Raw genomic sequence first — 17,258 nt, forward strand, 5'->3', positions numbered from 1 at the left:
GAGCCCGGCCCCAGACTGCAGTCCAGTCCTTATCCCACCTCCTCCTCGTAACATCATCACCTGCCCTCGTGGGGCCTCTGTCTGCCCCCCAACAGGTGCGGGGCAGGTTCCCGTAAATGAGTCCCAAGGAGGCTCCTCTGGCCCATATTCTCAGGGAGGACCCTGACGGAACCGGAGGCAGGCTTGGGAGATAAGAGCCCTGCGAGCTCTGAGGGAAGGGGAGGGGAGGGTGCTCCGGCTGCAAACGGCCCATCCTGCCTCCAGCCAGGGCCTGGGAGGGACCGAGCTGTGAATGAGACCTGTGGGGCCAGGAGGCGGTGGAGAGTTGCAAAAGAAAGGAGGCCTGAAGGGCATGGGCTGGAAAAAAAGAAAAAAAAGTAAAATCCACAACTTAAAAAAAAAAAGTCAAGAAATGTGAAACAAAAGAGGCTGGACAACAGGGTATTTAAAACAGGTATCAGAAACCAAAGGAATGGTCTAAGAATGGGGGAAAAAAAAAACTTTGAAATAACTTGGAGCCAGAAACCACATCGCACAGCGTTAAGGGCATGTGTGGCGGCGAGAGGGCGCGTCCTTTTAGTGCAGAGTCCCTGACGTGGGGAAGCCCGGCGGTGACCGTGCCGGAGACCACGTCCTTGGCGGCGATGGTGGGAAACCCCCAGGAGAGATGGAAGGTGCCGGCCCCACCCCCAAAGCCCTGTCTCCCCCTGGCTGGGTGCCCGGGGCCGCGCACCAGCTCCTGCGAGGCCAGTAGGCGGCCCTGGGGAGGACGCGGTCCAGCCGCTGCGAGACAGATGTAAAATGGAGCCCCCACCCCACCCCTGCCCGCCCGCCGGGCTGGGGAGGTTCTCAATGCGCTGTTTCTGTATTTGAGTTTTGCCTTTCTCAAGCCAGCCTCCGGGAGAGGGGTCTGAGCGCCCTTCCCTCAGAGCGCACGGAACTAGAGAGAGAAGCCAGGGGGGCACCGCAGCCGCGGGAGCCCCTGGGGCAGCGGAGACGCCCCGCGCTACGCTTCATTTGCACTCCGTTCGGCTAAATGATGATCTTGTTCCAATGCACTTCGCTCAATATGGTGCTTGTTAAAAGCTTATTAGCGAAATAATCACCCTTGATGTGTCGGGCTGTTCAGACATCACCGTCGGGGATAAACGACAAAGTCTTTGAAGTGGACGGGAATAAGAAACAACTTAGCTTCACGACGTCTACACGTGCAAAAGTAGCCAGCTGTCCACAGAGAAAGATCTGTTTCACACACTGATAGGCCCCCTCCCGCTGCCAAATTCCTGCCGTGCTCTTGACGGTTACCAATCGGAGTCTGTTGGCAAGCCCTCAACTGAAAACAGCCTTCTGCAACGGAGGCGTCAAGTGTCTCCCCTTCGTTTCTCTGCCGAACTCCCACACGGGGAGGGGCAGCTCGCTTCTGGAATTACGTTCTGTGTCCTCGGTCTCTGGCCTGCCTTTTGGGGCTCTCAGAGAAGGAAAACTGCATCTGAAGGTGTGCCTTGGGATCGGGGGCAGTGGAGAGATGCGTGGGGCCGAGGCACAGCCTGGCCAAGCTTGTCCTGCAGCAGTAGGGGCAGGAGGTTGGGGCGGGGCAGCGAGCATCTTCTCCAAGTAAGGAGGGAAGCGGGGTCTGGGGCTCTGAGAGTCAGACGAACCCAGATGTCATCTCACACGGGAAGGGCCAGGGGCTATCACATGTGTCCAGGGCTCAGTGGGGAGGCTGGGGGTGGGGGACACCCTCATGTCAAGGGGCCTGTCCAGCACGTGGTGTGTGCCCTGCCCAGGCGACCCCAGCCCTGGCCCTGACCAGCCCCATGCAAGGCCCTTGCTGTTAAGCCATTGGCTTCATTTGTGGAGCCGACATCTGAATGCACGATGTGGAGGCTCCCCCGACCCGCCGACACTAGGGTTCTCTGGCTGAGGAGCTAGGACGCTGACCATTGTTTCCAACAAGGGCTAGGGCAACGCCAAGTGGGGATTCAGGCTGTGCTTGATCCTGGTCTGTGGTCCCTGGGGTTAGGGCCCCGCGCTGTCCTCTGGGCCAGGGAGGAGCTGCAGCCCAGAGCCCTCACCTGCCTCCTAGTGGCCCCAGAGAGGCCGTGACAAGTCAGGAGGCCAGGCTATGAAACAAGGACCACCCTCCAAGGGACCTGGGCAGGATGGGAGGAGGGCAGAGAAGCCGGAAAGGCGGACCTCGAGGGTCCTGGGAACGCAAGGGTCCCACTCCCACATCGAAGGCCCTGCAGCTTCAGAGCTGCAGGCCCAGGCCTGGCAGTGCCCAGGGGTACTTCCTAAACCAGGGCACCTGGCTCCTGGGGCTCTGGGATTCTAGCTACTGAGGACCTCACAATTCCCAGGTTCTAGCACCCTCTTGCTGGAGTCTCAGGATCCCAGCTTAAGACCCCAGGCTTTGCAGACCCTGCGATTCTAAGACTCTCCACTTGTAGGTGTCTTGTGGGGAGCACCCCGCCAACGGGGCCCACACCCTGAGGTGGGGGGTGATGGCGCCCCGACAATACACACAGGGCAGAGGCTCAGCAAACCAGCCACCTCTGTGGAATGGACGCATGGGTTCGCTTAGCGGGGCGTGCTGGGAGCAAAGTGCAAAATACAGAAATGGAAGCTGAGAAGGCGGTGATGGATGCCGACTGGTGGCTTAATTGGGCCTAATTTAGGAAAGTGGTTTCTGTTGCTGAAACCAGGAGTCTGCTGGGGAAGGACGAGGAGGGGAAATACCACGTGGAAGTAGCTAAATGTTCCCTGACTTAACGAAACCCCCCCATGTTTCTGCCGCCCCGTGGCCAAATTGCAATGAAAGTGTTTAAAATTTAGCTTTTTTACTCTTTGATACTTGGGGGACATCTTGGTGGGGGGGGTCCATTTCGGAAACCAGGCTTGTCCCCCCCCCCAAGCCCCCTGGGGGTCTGGCTTCATGCCTGCAGTACTCATCTTACACACTAGGTGGCAGTGCCCACCACCACTGCCACCGATACCACCATACCTGACTCAGCCACATCAGCAATGTCCACCCCTTGCTCTTGTGCCATGAAGCCCAGGATGGAAAAAATTGCGAAGCCAGACACAAAACTGGTACCACTGTTCAGGCATCCCAGCAGCATACAGTCCCTATGTTACACATATGTCAGGGAGCAAGTTAATTCACAGCACGAGGAAGCCACGCTCCCTACTTCTCTCTTCTCTTTAAACATCATCCTTCCTAAGGCCCGCCAGGCCCGCCGGCGCGACACTTGCCTGTACGAGTTGTACTTGTACTTGTTGTAGCTCCCCAGCGAGGTCATGGCCCCCAGGCAGATGGCATAGGAAAAGAATATTTGGGTCCCAGCGTCGATCCAGACCTGTGGGGTGCGGGGGAGGGGGCGGCAAGGAGAGAGGCAGGTGTTAGGGCCGGCTGCCTGGAGGAGGGGGTGCGGGCCCCTGGCCCCTGGGGCCCTGAGGACTGCGCCTCAAAGTGTGCAGTTTCTCGTTGCAATTGGAGCATCTGGGCTGGAATCCATGGCGCCTTTCAAGACAATGCTGAGCTGCAAGGAACCCCAGAAGTCTAAGAAACCCCCCCAGTCACTCAGCATCAGGGTTAAGAGGCTGAGCTTTTGGAGCAGATGGATCTGGATTCCAACTATGGAATGATGATGGGCAAAAAATTTATGACTTCTAGAGCCTCAGTTTTCACATCTGTAAAATGGGCTCCACTGCCCTACTCTACAGCACTATTTTGTAGGTTTAAAGAGTTAAGATTTAGCCCAGTGCCAGACACACGGTAGTCTGTAGGTCAAGGCTGCTATCATTACCTAAGTGTTATTGTCCGGGGAACCCTGGGGTGGAAGGAGGAGGAATTCCCGAATGGATTCTGCAGGCAAAGCTGTTTTCCAGAACCTTCATCAAGAAGGTCCTGACAGCCACAGAGCTGCCTTCACAGCTGTCCTCTGATGATGGCCAAGCCCCTCCCACCTACCTGCGACCCAGGGCGAGAGGACAGCGGGGAGGAGACCCGAAGCAGCACAGACCCTTGGGGGCAACCTGAAGGCTGAGGACAAAGCTCCCCAGATGGGCCAATAAAATCTCCAAGGATTTTTCCAACCCCTTGTGGTCACATGGCTGAGTGCCTCAAGGCGGACGTTCAGTATCGCCCCTCCACCTTCCAAGAGGCCACCAGCTCTGAATTCTGGCTGCAGACAAGGAAGCCCGCAGCTCTCTTGGGCCGACTCTCCCATCCCCATGACGCAGCCCTCAAGGCCACTGCGGGCAGAGGAGGAGGCCGGCTCATGAAGACTTGTCTCCTTACCTGGCTTGGTGCTGCCTAAAGAAGCCTCTATAATTGGCCGGCCTCAGGAGTCCTCTACACGGAATGACACGCAGCCGGCACGGCCCACGAGCACAGTGAAGCACCTGCCACGGCCCAGCGGAAAAGGGCCTGGTGCTGCTGGCCCGGCCGGATCTGTGCGCCGAGAACCATGGGCGCTGGGCCGCAGCCCACTCCCCCCGCGCCCCGCCCTGGGAGGGAGGGAGGCCGGGCTGGCCCGCAGTACCTGTGGGTCCTCGAGGCGGCTAATGTCGGGGTACAGGTAGAACTTGATGCCCTCACCCGCGCCGGGCAGTGTCAGTCCGCGCACCAGCAGCACCAGCAGCATAGCGAACGGGAAGGTGGCGGTGAAGTAGACGACCTGCGAGGGACAAGAGAGGCTCAGGGGGGCCCGCGGCATCGCCTGCTGCTGTTAGACTCGCACGTCATCCTCTCCAGGGCGGCAGTTCTGAAACCGAGCTTGGCATTTCTCCTGCTGGGTGACCTTGGGCAGATGGCTGACCCTCTCTGGGCCTCGGGTGCCTCACCTATAACCTGGGTATAATGCAACTACCTACCTCACATATTTACTGAGTTTCAGTTAATTGAAAAATCCTGCAAACATTTACTAGGCCCTGGAAATACAGTGGTGGACCAAACAGAGAACAAATCCCTGCCCTCATGGAACTGACATTCTAGTGGATAGAGGAAAATGCTATCAAGTGTGAAGGCAAAAGGAGGAGCCCAGAGGTGGGCCGTCAGCACTTGGTGTGTATCAGCTTACATTGCAACTGCCAGTACGACTCGTGGTTCAGAATCAAGTAAGTGTGGGTTCAAATCCCTGCTCTGTTCCCTCACGTGCTGTGTGATCTTGGGCATGATGCGTAACCTCTCTGGACCTGTTGTCTCATGTATAAAATGGAGATAAGGGTAACAGAAGGCCCTCATTAAGTGGTGAGGCGAGGATTCAATGGAATGATGCTCGGAACACCATTAAAACAGAGCCCAGCACTTAGACGCTCAAGAAATGGGGCCTGTGGTTGGCAACATGATTGTGCAGGAAACACATGGGAACTTCTGGAGAGGAAATGAGGCCTCTGAAACCCCTCAGCCAGGATGGGAAGCCGTCTACCTCCTTGGGGCTGCGGGAGGCCCACGGCCACCCCTGGTTCGCACAGCACGTCCCAGGCAGGTCCAGGTCAGTGCAAGGTGGGGCCCAGAAAGGCTGGGGCCAGGCCTTTCCATCCCCAAGGGCCCTGCCCTACTTTCCTCCACCTCCCCCGTCCTAAAAGCACCGGCCTCCAAACATCCTGTGGCCTCAGTTCATGGATGGATTTTCCCACCTTTGTCTTCAACAGACGTTTCCAGGACAGGGTTCGTGCCCAGGAGGAGCTCAAAGGTGCCTGGCTGAATGGACAGTGAAACCCTGGTACTTCCAGCAGGGCGCTGGCTGAGCCCTGCCTCCTCGGGCACCAGCCCACTTCAGCCTCACAACACCTCCAGATCGGTGCGCTGGCCGCCCTGCTGCCGGAGGGAGGGCTGAGGTGGCGCAGGACACGCTGGATGTCCACGGCGACCAGAGGTAATGCCAGGACTAGCTCACAGACTCCTGAAGGCCTTGAGGGCCGGGGGCCAGGGAGGAATCGCTGCACGGCTAACGTGCCCATCTCACAGGTGAGGAAACTGAGGTCCAGAGGGCAGGATGAAGGTGCCCGTGGTGTGGGGGAGGGGCAGGGCCAGGACACTGCAGGGCACTTCTGGGACCCAGGCAGGTAATGGGCACCAACGGATGGTGACAGGGCATGGTTCCTCACCTAGCTGGCACAGGAGTCTCGATGGGGCACAGTTCTCTGGCAGCCGCCATTCCTTTGAGCAGCAGCACCCAGAAGGGGGCTTTGGAAAAGGGCAGGAAGGAAGCCCTCAGCGCCGCCGGCCCCGCTGCCCTGTCAGCGCCGCCAGCCAGCACTTGCTGAGCGCTCACTGTGTACCTGGAGCTGCCCACTCTGCCCTGGTCCTGCCCTAACCCTTGGAGCTAGGCTTTATTACCATCCCCATCTTGAAGGCAAGGAAACTGAGGACCAGAGAGTCATCTCCTGCCCACTGGTCACACAGCGCTCAAGCGGCAGAGCAGGGACGCGCCCTTGAGCCCCCTCCAGTGACAGCACAGCAGGAAAAAGCCCTAAACATCTGGAGTTTCATTCAATCCTCCAGAAGGCCAGAGGGGGGGGCTGGGCCGCCCAGGGGCCTAGGGCTCAGACCAGAACTCAGGCTCAGCGGCAGGCCTGCTGTGAGGCCTTGGGCAAGCTGCTGCCCCGCTCTGGGCTTCGCTTCCCTACCTGCCAGCTTGGCTGCTCCAGTGGGAGAGGTGGCATGGCCCAGAGGGTCGCCCAGACTGGGGTTCGTATCTGCTTCTGCCCCCTCCCAGGGTGGCGGCTTGGCCTCAGCTTCTCTACTCACCCTAGCGGTGGGCACCCCAGGCCGAAAGGGCTGGCCCTCCTCCCGCCTCGGCAGCCCCCTCTCTGGACACCCCTCTCCCCCAGGCCTCAGTTTCCCCAGCCACCCTGATTATCTTCTCCTGAGACAGGGAACCCCCCATGCCCCAAGGACCAGAGGCAGACGTGGAGGGTGGGGTGGGTCAGGAAGCCACAGAAGGGGTGACAGAAGAATGAAGACCAGCCGGCCGCTCCTCCCTTCCTGTGGACAGGACAGGACAGGCCGCCAGCCCCCACCCCCGGCCCCGGGAGGACAATGGCTGCTGACAGCAGGCGGGGCGGAGGGCGCCACTTCAAAGCCGCCGGGCCCCCCTGGGCTGGGCGGCCCGGCTGTGGCCAGAGGCTTTGTGTCAGGGACACAGGACCCCTCCCGGGGTGGGGGTGGCTTCCCTCGCTTCCACGTATTTAATTTGTTTCACGAGCACTTAAGTGGCACTAAGAGCCCTGTGCATGTCAACCTGCCCTCACGACTTGAACAAGTGGGACTATTACCACCTGCATCTTCTAGGGGAGGAAACGGGGGCCCGGAGAGGGGACGTCAGCTGCCCGGGGTCCCGGGGCTGGTAGGTGGCAGAGGAGGGGCTGGATCCCGGCCGGCTGGCCTCAGGGTCCCAGGGTCTGTATGTCCCTGCTGGTCTTCCCCCGAACCCAGGACACCCCCCCCTCGTCACGCCACCGCGCCTCCTCTTTGGAAAGACACGCTTGTTTTGCAGAATTTGCCGCTGAGGACAAGCTCCTGAGAGCCGTTCTCTCAACATCTCTGTCACTCCCCGGGGACCCTCATGGGAGAGGCTGGTGCCAGCCGCCGCCAGTGGGCCTCTGGCAGGGGCCCAGCAGGCTTTGCCACGGGACATGGTTTTTTCCACTCTTGCTGGCAAACCTCCGTGGCTCCTCTGAGCCCTCGACCCAAAAGCCCTGAGGCCTAATTGCCCTGGAAACTTGCAAGGACGACGCTTCCTCACTCCCTAGGGACGGTGGGAAGAGGGTGGCAGGCCAGGCCCGAGGGAGACAGGCCGGTCTCCTGCTGCCCTGAGCTTCCTTTGGGGAGAAGGCCTGGGCACCATGGGCCACTCATCCCAGAGACGTGGGGCCCCAGGTCTGTGCTCAGCGACTGGGCAGGTCCCGAGGGTCCTCACCGCACCCTGTGTGTCAGGCGGAGAGGGGGCACGGCTGACTCATTTCACACAAGGGGAAACCAAGGCTCAGAGCGGGAAAGGGACTCACACACGGTCATGCAGACTCTGGGGGCAGAGCTGAGATCCCAAACCAGGTCTGCCACCTCTGCTTATCTCTAAGCCCTGGACGGAAGAGCTGCCCTGGAGGCTGGCAACAGAGAGGTCAACCTGTGCTCACATCTGGGACCGTCCTCTGCTCTGGGTCCACTGGGCTGCACTTTCTGGACCTCCCGTGCTGGGAGAGCAGGGACACACAGTCAGGCCAGCGCAGGGCTGAGGGCAGAGAGCAGGTGATGACTGGGAGGTGGAAGGAGGCAGGGCACCGAAGTCGGGAGCTGGGCTGCCCAGGTTCCAATCCTAGCTCGGCCACTGACAAGCTGTGTGACCGTGGACAAGTTAATTAACCTCTCTGGACCTCCATTTCCCCATCTGTAAAATGTACTAATAGCCGCACACACTTCAGACACCAGGAAATTACATGAGTTGGTAATCAGCGCTGAGAACGGTGCCTGGCACACACGTGCCAAGGAGTGCGATCCTTGTCACCACCACGATCTGTTGAATGAATTAAGCCACAGCACATTCTGGGCCAAGTTTCAGACCCTTGGAAGGCTGAGTATTACAAAAAAGGAAACAGACTCAGAGAGGCAAAGCAACTTGAACTTGGGTCCTGAGCCTCCCAGGCCCAGCTGCTCCCTCCATCCACCCCTTGCTGGACCAGGGTCAGCCACTGGAGCAAGGCCATGGCCAAGACGAGGCCATCCCGCTGGCTGCGGACCCAGCCCCCACGGCAGCCGTGAACCTGGTCTGTGGCCAGGGCTGGAAGTCGCGGCTGGTGGCGGGTGGGCAGGCAGGCAGGCCGGCCGTCGAGCTCGAGGAAGGCCACTGGGCCGAACTGTGTTTGTCTTGGCTTCTCTGGGCTGGCCTGGGACCTGCTATTGTTCTGGGAACCACGCCCGCCCCTGGGGGCCTGGACCCTGTCTGGGGGTGCGCAGGGGGGCCTCCAGCAAGTCACGTCGTCACCCCGCCACAGGTGCGGCCCGGCTCCCTCTCCTCTTCACTTGGATTCTGTCCTCCTGTCCCTGCTTGTGTTTCAAGCGTTGCTCACTGATCCTGGAGGACGTCAGCCTCCTCCATCAGACGGGGGGCTCTCCAGGGGTCTGGGCAGACACACCTTGGGGCCTCTGCACTGGCCGTTCTCTCCCCAGACAGGCCCACGGCTCACCCCTCACGTCCTTCAGCTTCTGCTTCTGGGCGAGTGCTCCCCGGCCACGCAGTGTGAAACTGCACCCCGCACTCCTGGTCTCCTCCCCTCCACAGTGTTCTCCGCATCGTGCTTGTCACTCTCTGACTCCTGTACAGTTTACACGTCACCTTGTTACAACCAGCGGGCTTGTCCGCTCCTGAGCAGCAGGGATTTCTGTCTGTTTGTGGAGCCCTGCACGTCCCGGGGCCCCATTCCTCAGCACCAGGTGGCTCGAATTACGAGTGCGTAAGTGAGCACGTCCACATCACTGCTCTGGCCCAGGGTCCAGAGAACTTCCCGACAGACTGGCCTCCACCTGGGGACCCGGAGGCAGCGTGAAGCCGCAATTGGCGCTTACTGCCAGTCTGCACAAGCCTGTTGCTGGGTGCTTCAAACACCTCGTTTCAAGCCTCACCCATTTTCTGGATGGGGAGACTGAGGCTCGGGAGGAGGGGGTGACCTTGGACAAGTCCCTTAACCTCTCCCAGCTCGGTCCCCTCACCGTCTGAAGAGAGGGTGTAATGGAAACGGCTTGCACACAAGGTGGAGGAGGAAACGGGATGACACAGGTGGACACAGGAGTGCTGAGTCACCGGCGTCCCCTCTTCCTGCCTGTCCAGGCAGGCCAGGTCAGCAGGGGGTGTGCCTGTCCGGATTTCTGAAGCCTGGCCTGCTTCCTTTCCAGATTGGGTTTTAGGGTCATGGGTGGCCCTGCCCAGAGAAACAGGCAGAGGGGGTGGGGGCGCAGGCTGCCTCGGCAACCCGGGACCCAGATCTCGCGTGGCAGGTGCCTGAGTAGCTGCCAGGATCTGTTCAGACCCGTGACTGCCTACGGGTCTCCTCATCCGGGGAGGACCTGGTCCTTTATTCCAAGTCCTGGTGCAGCAAAGGCCCCATTTTCCAGGCGACCTCACCCACTGCCCGTGGCTGAACCTCAAACGCCACCTGAAGTGACTCTTGACCTCTGGAGGCGTTTGGACGTTTAAGAGATTTCCTCTCTGTTGAGATGCGAACGACGGAGGGTGGGGGGACGGCGGGGCGGGGGGGCACGCACAGGCACATCACCCAGTCTCTGTGCTGTGGCTGAGTTACTGCCCTGGGGTCGGGCTCACGCCTGAACCCACCAGAAGCCTCTGCAGGGACTTTGTTATGGGAACGAGCATGGCACCCGCCAGGATCTTGGTTGTCAGGTAACTGCTCTGCCCTGTTGACAGGTAACAGCGTCGCTACAGGCTAATGTTTTCATTGCCGACAATCCAGCAGCTAAACCTAAAGCCTGAACCACGAGCTAACATTTTAATTATCAGCTACGGCCTCTGTTAACAGCTAACATCCTGGACATCGTGTAACCTATTAACCAGCAGCCGATTTCAGTCACGGTTGACACTTCGGTTAACAACTAACATCTTGGTTGTGAGGGGACGACTGCCATCCGCGAAAGCCTGCCCAGAGAACTAGCATCTTAGTCACCAGCGGAAACGTAAGCTGGTTCAGTTAATCTGACTGAGCAGCAAAAGTCCCAGTCAGTGCTTCTCAAACCTCAGTGTGCGTTTGGATTACGGAGGGACATGGTTCAAATGTAGTTTCTGGTTCCGTAGGTCTGGGGCTGGCCCACCGGCCTGCATTTCTAACAGGCTCCCAGGGGATGCGGATATGGCAAAGGTCCGTGTGAACAGCCGGTCATTAACGGCACAGACACCAGCTAACTTACAGCGGCATCGCCGACACCAGTTTGCTATCTGCTCCCATCTGCGCTGTGCCAGCTCCCTGACACGGGCACCAGGGCCGTGCGGGAGCGAGGCAGCCCCGAGAAGGAGGACCGCTCAATTTTCAGGAACTGTTTGAGCTGGCTGTTAAACCTCCAAGGACTTGAAATCGGACATGGTGGGAGTATCTACGCCATGGCATGGGCGAAGGGCGGAAACCAGGGCTCTGTGTTCTCCGGGGGGACTGGTTTCTCAGCACCAGTTTTGAGCAGGAAGGCTTGCGGGGGTGGGGGCGGGACAGAAGCACAACTCACCTTCCCTGTGGACTTGACGCCCTTCCAGATGCAGAAGAAGCAGACCAGCCAGACGAGGAGCAGGCAGAGCGCGAGTTCCCACTTCAGAGCACCCAGTTCATTAATTCCAGAAGACAGGCTCAGCACTTTCCGCCTTCAAGCAAACAGAACCGCAGGTCAGCCGGGGCCTGGCCCCGGGAGGGAGAGCCGGGGCTCCGGTCTCGGGCTGCGGTGCTGCACGTGCACAGCTCGCCTCACCTCTTCAAGCCATGGAACGCCAGTGGCCTCGGAGCACAGTTAACCCCCACGTCACAGCGGCAGTGGGGATGCCAACAAGGGGCGGGTTCGGACTCCTGAGTCAGGCGAACCTGGACTCTACCCAGCCAGGCCTCGGGCAAGTACAGTAAACCTCTGAGCCTCAGTTTCCTCATCTGTGAAATGGGCACTGATTCCTGTGTGGTTGATTTTCAGCAGACTCTTCCTCAGTGCACACTGTGGGCCAAACACTGGGTTCAATCTGGGCTCCACCATCACTGACTTGGGGTTAGTTACCCAACCACCCAATCCCAGTCTCCTCATCTATAAAATGGGAATCTACCCTCCCCCAACATTCTCTGCCCTATCACTCTTTTATTTTACACTCCCCGTTCCTTATCTGGATCTCACTACAACGTAAGCCTCAACAGGGCAGAGAGTTTGTAGAACAGCCACCCACCTCTTGACAGGGATGGTCCTCAGGAGAAAACCCACACGAAGTACCAACTACTGCGCCTGGACACAGCCAGCGGTTGTTACTGCCGTGGTGCTGGGACCCCAGGGCCACTCCAGGCACCGAGCAGGGTCGCTTCCTCCCCTTCTCCCTGCCCGGCTCAGGAAGAGGTACGTGGACGGTTCAAAGGATAATCAGCACAAGGCACCGCCAGCCCTGCCCAGGAGCACACGGCAGGGCCAGGGGCTCGGAGTCCACAGGCTTTGCTGACCGGGGGAGACTGACGCAGCCCCAACTCAGACACGCCCCGACGGGCAGACACCTTCTGAAGCCTGGTGGGGCCCCACAGAGTGCTGGCGGCCGAGACCGTGAAACTTAAACTTAATGCCCCAAAACCGTTCCCACAGTCCCAGGGCTCCGACTAACGAGGCAGTGACCGAGGGCAGTCACACCGAGCACAGGGACATCAGCCCTGCCCACCGGCCCTCAGGGGTCACTGCCTCTGAAGTCACAGGAGACAGGAGTCCATGTTCCCCCGGGAGAAGGTGGTTCCTTCTAAAGAGTCAGCTCCCTGTTGAAGGGCCACAGCCTTGAGCAGGAGAGGCCAGAGGGAAATGTAACCCTGCACCTCAGTTTCCTCTTCTGTAAAACACAAACAACAGTGCCCGCCCCCAGGCCATCCCCAGCTGGGACTGCTCAGGGAACTGCAGAGTGCTGTGCCCTGGAGGGGCTGCCATGGGGCAATGCCCCTCACCACTGCCTCCTAACCTCCCCCGGAGGCTACACAAGTCACCCCAAATCTGGCCACACCCCCCACACTGCCACCACCCCTCTCCGGGCCCCCATTGCTCCCCAGGGCTGTTTCAGCAGCCTCCTCACTGGCCTTCCTGCCTCTACTCTCAACCCCCAGTCTCTTATCAAGAGAGAATCTGGCAATACCCCAGCTAGGTCCTGCCCCACCTCTGCTCCACATCCCCCGATGGCTCCCACCCACCTGCCCACTCCTTTTCACCTCCCTGAATACGGTGACCAAATACTCCATCATTCAGACCCAGACATTGTAAACAGCAAGGTAGCCCTATTAACAACGAGGCCGGGACCACAGGCACAGGCGAGCCGCACCAGGACAAGCTCCACGCACACAAGCGGCCCCTTCACTTCCGCCTGAAGGAAGCGGCTGAAGCCACACTGGCTTCTGGTGTGTTCCCTGAATAGGTCCAGCGTGCTCCTGCCCCAGGACAGCGGAACTGGCTGTTCCCTCGACCACTCAACACATGGGGCTCCCTCAGGTCTCCGTTCGAATGCCACTTCCCCAGGGCAGCCTTCCCTGGCCACCGATGTAAAGACCATCCCTGGTCACACTCCTATTTTTCATCGCTTATCGTTGCTTTTATGTTACAGTGTTATCCGCATCATCTGTTTAATGTCTGTCTGTCCTACTAGAATGTCAGCTCCATGGAGACAGGGCTTATGTCTGTCTCGACCACTGGTGGACCCAGAGCAATGCCTGGCACAGTGGATGCTTGAAAGACATTCGTTGAGTAAACTAATTATACCCATTTGGTTGATGGGGAAACTGAGGCTCAGAGAGGTTCAGGGATTCACCTGAAATTACCCAGATTAAAAAAAAAAATCAACCCTGGGCCTGGTTCTTTTTTTCTGATGCCACCCTGGGGACCAGCCACCCAGGGGCTGGGTACCAGGCTGTCCCTCTGAGAGGGTCCCCAGCACCCCAGGCTTCCCTGCATCTCTCACACAGAGAGGGAGGAGACCCAGAGGTGAGATGCATTCTTGTCCAAGAATAGTAATGATTCATTCCAGGGTGGGATCCAAAAAAGAATCGCCTGGACGTCTGTTTTGAGTCGGCCGCCCTGCTGCCGTCCAGCCGGCACTCAGAGATGTAAATACGTCCTCCGAGTGGGCCAAATCGTTTCCTTTTGACTGCCGGCCAGCCATTTATTGGCGATGGCTCTTCCCTGGAGACCGGCGGAGGCAACAATTATAAAAGAGCCCGTCCGCCCTGAGCCTGGGGCCGCCCAGGGCTCCCTCGCCGCCTCCCCCTTCCAACAGCTGCAGGGGAAGGTTGGCTGAGCAGGGCTTGTTTGCAAATGTGACTCATTTCTTTGATTCTAATAAAGTCTAATGATATGTGCCGAGCTCCCAGGGGGCTCTGGAGGAACTGGGGAGGGAGGCATGGCTCCAGGCTGATGGAGGGCTTTGGGCCAGATCTGGCTTGCTTGTCTTCCAGGGCTGGGGGCAAAGCAGGCCCTTGGGGATGCAGGTGACCTCAGAGCAGGGACGAGCGGAATGACCGGGGCAGAAGCTCTCCCTCCCCCTCACGGAGTGACTCAGGGTCAAATTATAAAGCCAGCGTGAAGTGTCTGTCTCAGGGGCCCGGGCAGCTTGCAAGGGAGAAGGGCGTCTCACTGGCTCGCGCTGAGGACGGTACCCTCACGCTGCAGACAGGGTGGCGTGGGGATCCAGGCCGGGAGAGGACCGCACGCGTAACCTGAGAGTGGGGTCACACACACACGGCACGATGTTACCTGTGGCCGTGGACTTGCCCTGGACCCACAGCTGCTGGGGGACACAGACACTGCAGGTGGCGTCATGTCGGGGAACAAGGCTGAGGTCTCTGCTATGTCCAGCTGCCTATGGAACCTTGGGCAAGTCACTTAACCACTCTGGTCCTCAGTGTGCTACCCCTAATTAGCCACGGCCAGAGGCCCCGTCCTCAGCACATCACTTGTCTCAACTCCTTGACTCTCAGCCAGGCTGTGAGATGCTGGGACCATGCTACCTCAGGTGGTGACCGCCCTGAGGTCATGCCGCTGGGACCCTGGGCAGAGTCAGTCTCCCTGCTCCTAGGGACAGGAGCATCACCCGTGGCTCCCCGTTATCTCCTCTTGTAAAACTAGGGTGGGGGAGGGGCTGGCAGGGAAGAGGATCAAGGCCCTCCCCTGTCCAGAGCCAGGAGGGAGGCTCAGCGCCATGGAGCTGTTGTCTGGAACCCTAGGCAGCTCCTGAGCACTGCCAGCCATCATTCACCTGCAGGAAAGGACAGCTCAGGGACTCACGTGTCTGGCGCAGGTGAGAGAAGTAGAGGAAGTGAGGGCTGGGGCTGCGCTCTGCCTCAAGGGGCACGGAGCCCAGTCCTGAGAGGAGCCTCACCCCTCTGCAGCCCAACCGGGTACCAGCCAGTGACACCTTAAGTGCAGCCAGTGAGCCTCTCTCAGTGGGACCCCAGAGCTGCTCACTGCAGGGCTGCGGGCTGTTTTCAGGGGAAATCACGTAAGCTAAGTCTCACCCCAAAGGGAACCAACCCACATACTGACGGCTGAGCCCTCTGAGGCCCTGTATACAGTCGGTGCCTAATATTTGTCCTAGCCTCTCTCTCACCAATGTGTCCCTCGAGAAAGTCTAGAAAACACAGATTCAATTACGTCACTCCCTTTCCCTTCTCCTACAGCTGCCACGGTTCCCGCTTCCTAGAGAACAAAGCTCAGACTTATCAGCCTGCCATCCAAGGCCTCAGTCCTTCTCCCGGGCCCCTGGTGTCCTGCACTCTGGCCAAACCAGTGACTTGTTGTTCCCACTCATGTGCTCTTTGAATGCCACGCCTTAGCATGGGCTATTCTTTCTGTCCAGAATGTCTTTTTCTCTCTCCTTTTCAGCCTAGTGAGCTCCTACGCATCTCTCAAAGCTCAGCTCACATGGCCCCTCCATTTGCAGACGGGGAAACGAGGCCAGAGACGGGCAGTGACTTGTTGCTCCAGGCTACACAGCCAGACAGATGCAAACATGGAATTAATAAGAGTCAGCACTCAGTGAGCACGTCTTTTTACTGTGTTAAATACTCACTTAATCCTCTCTAGCTGGGCAAGATCACAGTCTGGAAAAAGCCACGAGAGGGTTCTGAGCTGAGAAAGGGTGTGTTTGGGGTCACAGCTGGTGGCAGAGATGCAAAGGGAAGGTGGGGGGAGCAGTGAGAGGCCACGCTGGGTCTGGGAGGGTGATGACGGGGGTCCCGTGAGGGGAGGGCCGCAGTGCCGGTGGGGAGGGTGGTCAGATTCTGGACATGCTTTCAAGGGAGAGCCGAAAGGACCAGCGGGTTGGATGTGGGGTTTGAGGTAGGAAGGAGTTTGGGATGATTCCTAGGCATGCTCCCTCCTGGAAGGGCCTCTGCAAAGAAGGCAATGACAGGGGCAAGCCCCTGGGACCATGCTCAGGGCAGTCTGGTCCTGTTTCCTTCCCCTCTCTTCATGCACAGTAAAAGGGAAGGCTCCTGAGGGCAGGCGGCCCCGGCCTCCCTGATCTCACAGGCGGCAGGCTGGTCCTCTCTCCTAAACCTGCTTTCCAGGCTCCTCCTCTGTGGACCCCACTCCTCCCCAGGGCTCTAGAAAGATGGCAGGTTGTCCAGGAAAGTTCAGGTGGGCTCCCAGGGTCCTGCTAGAGCCCGAGGGATCGGGATGGGGGGGCAGGCAGGTGGCCAGCGCTCGCAAGTCCACCTGAGCACGCAGGGCTTGGGAAAGAGCCTGCCGGACCAGGATGTCTCCCAAGAGAAATCTTGTCTTAATGTCTTCTGGGCCGGGGAAGGGAGCGGGGCGCTCAGAAAGGGGGTTCCGGAAGGCAGGAGCCCTGGAATCCCGGGGCGGGGGGCCCAGGCTGGGGCCCAGGCAGGGGAGCAGGCGTGGGTGAAGACTACACCTGAGGACCCTGATGCTCACGCGTGCTCCTTCTCAAGAGCCCCCGGGCTGACGTGAGGGGGCGAGCCCTCTGTAACAGGGGGCCAGGCGGGCGTCTGAGAAGGGGCCACTCCTAGTCCTGGGGGACAGTTGTACCCACAACGAGGACACTGACGAATGCTGGCCCACACGCATCACGCAGACTCCCGGGCCGGCCCACGCATGACCCGTTCCATGGAGGCAGCCCCGCCAGCCTGGGAGGGCAGCGCCATGATCTCCCAAGTGCAGCGGAGGATGCCAAAGCCCAGACAGGAAAAGGCACCTGTCCCAGCCAGGAGAGCAGAGCGAGGGTGCCAAGCCAGGCAGCCAGTCCACGCCCGAGGCAGCCGGGCCCCAGCGGGGACCCAAGGGGCTGGGTGGGTGCCGGCGCCCTGCGTGGGGCAGGCCCTGGGGGGTCAGGCCGTGCCAGGCACAGCAGAGTGGACAGGGATGTGGCCTCGGGCCTCGGTCAAGTGAGAAGAGTGAAGTGCCTGCATTTCGTTGCCTGGAAACTCAGCTCTCCAGTGGGTGGGGAGTTGGGGAGGGTGGGGGCGTTAAGGGTGCCTGTGATTGCCTTTGTCAGTGCAAACTATGCACACGTAAAGAGCCCCGT

At 59.4% G+C, this 17,258-nt stretch overlaps 1 protein-coding gene across 6 annotated transcripts in view; it reads right to left on the reverse strand.

The window, feature by feature from the left end:
• The window catches only part of SLC6A6 (solute carrier family 6 member 6), a 75,721-nt gene that overhangs the window by 14,444 nt on the left and 44,019 nt on the right, over positions 1 to 17,258 (reverse strand). For all 6 annotated transcript variants that reach the window (XM_032458720.1, XM_032458719.1, XM_032458722.1 and 3 more), the window contains 4 exons: positions 11,234 to 11,366; positions 4,548 to 4,682; positions 3,256 to 3,359; positions 3,005 to 3,129 (listed from right to left, as the gene is read on the reverse strand). In XM_032458720.1, coding sequence (XP_032314611.1) covers positions 3,005 to 3,129; positions 3,256 to 3,359; positions 4,548 to 4,682; positions 11,234 to 11,366 — 497 coding nt within the window. The remainder of the gene's footprint in view (positions 1 to 3,004; positions 3,130 to 3,255; positions 3,360 to 4,547; positions 4,683 to 11,233; positions 11,367 to 17,258) is intronic.

Source organism: Camelus ferus, chromosome 17, assembly GCF_009834535.1.
Source record: "Camelus ferus isolate YT-003-E chromosome 17, BCGSAC_Cfer_1.0, whole genome shotgun sequence".
Classification (NCBI taxonomy): domain Eukaryota; kingdom Metazoa; phylum Chordata; class Mammalia; order Artiodactyla; family Camelidae; genus Camelus; species Camelus ferus.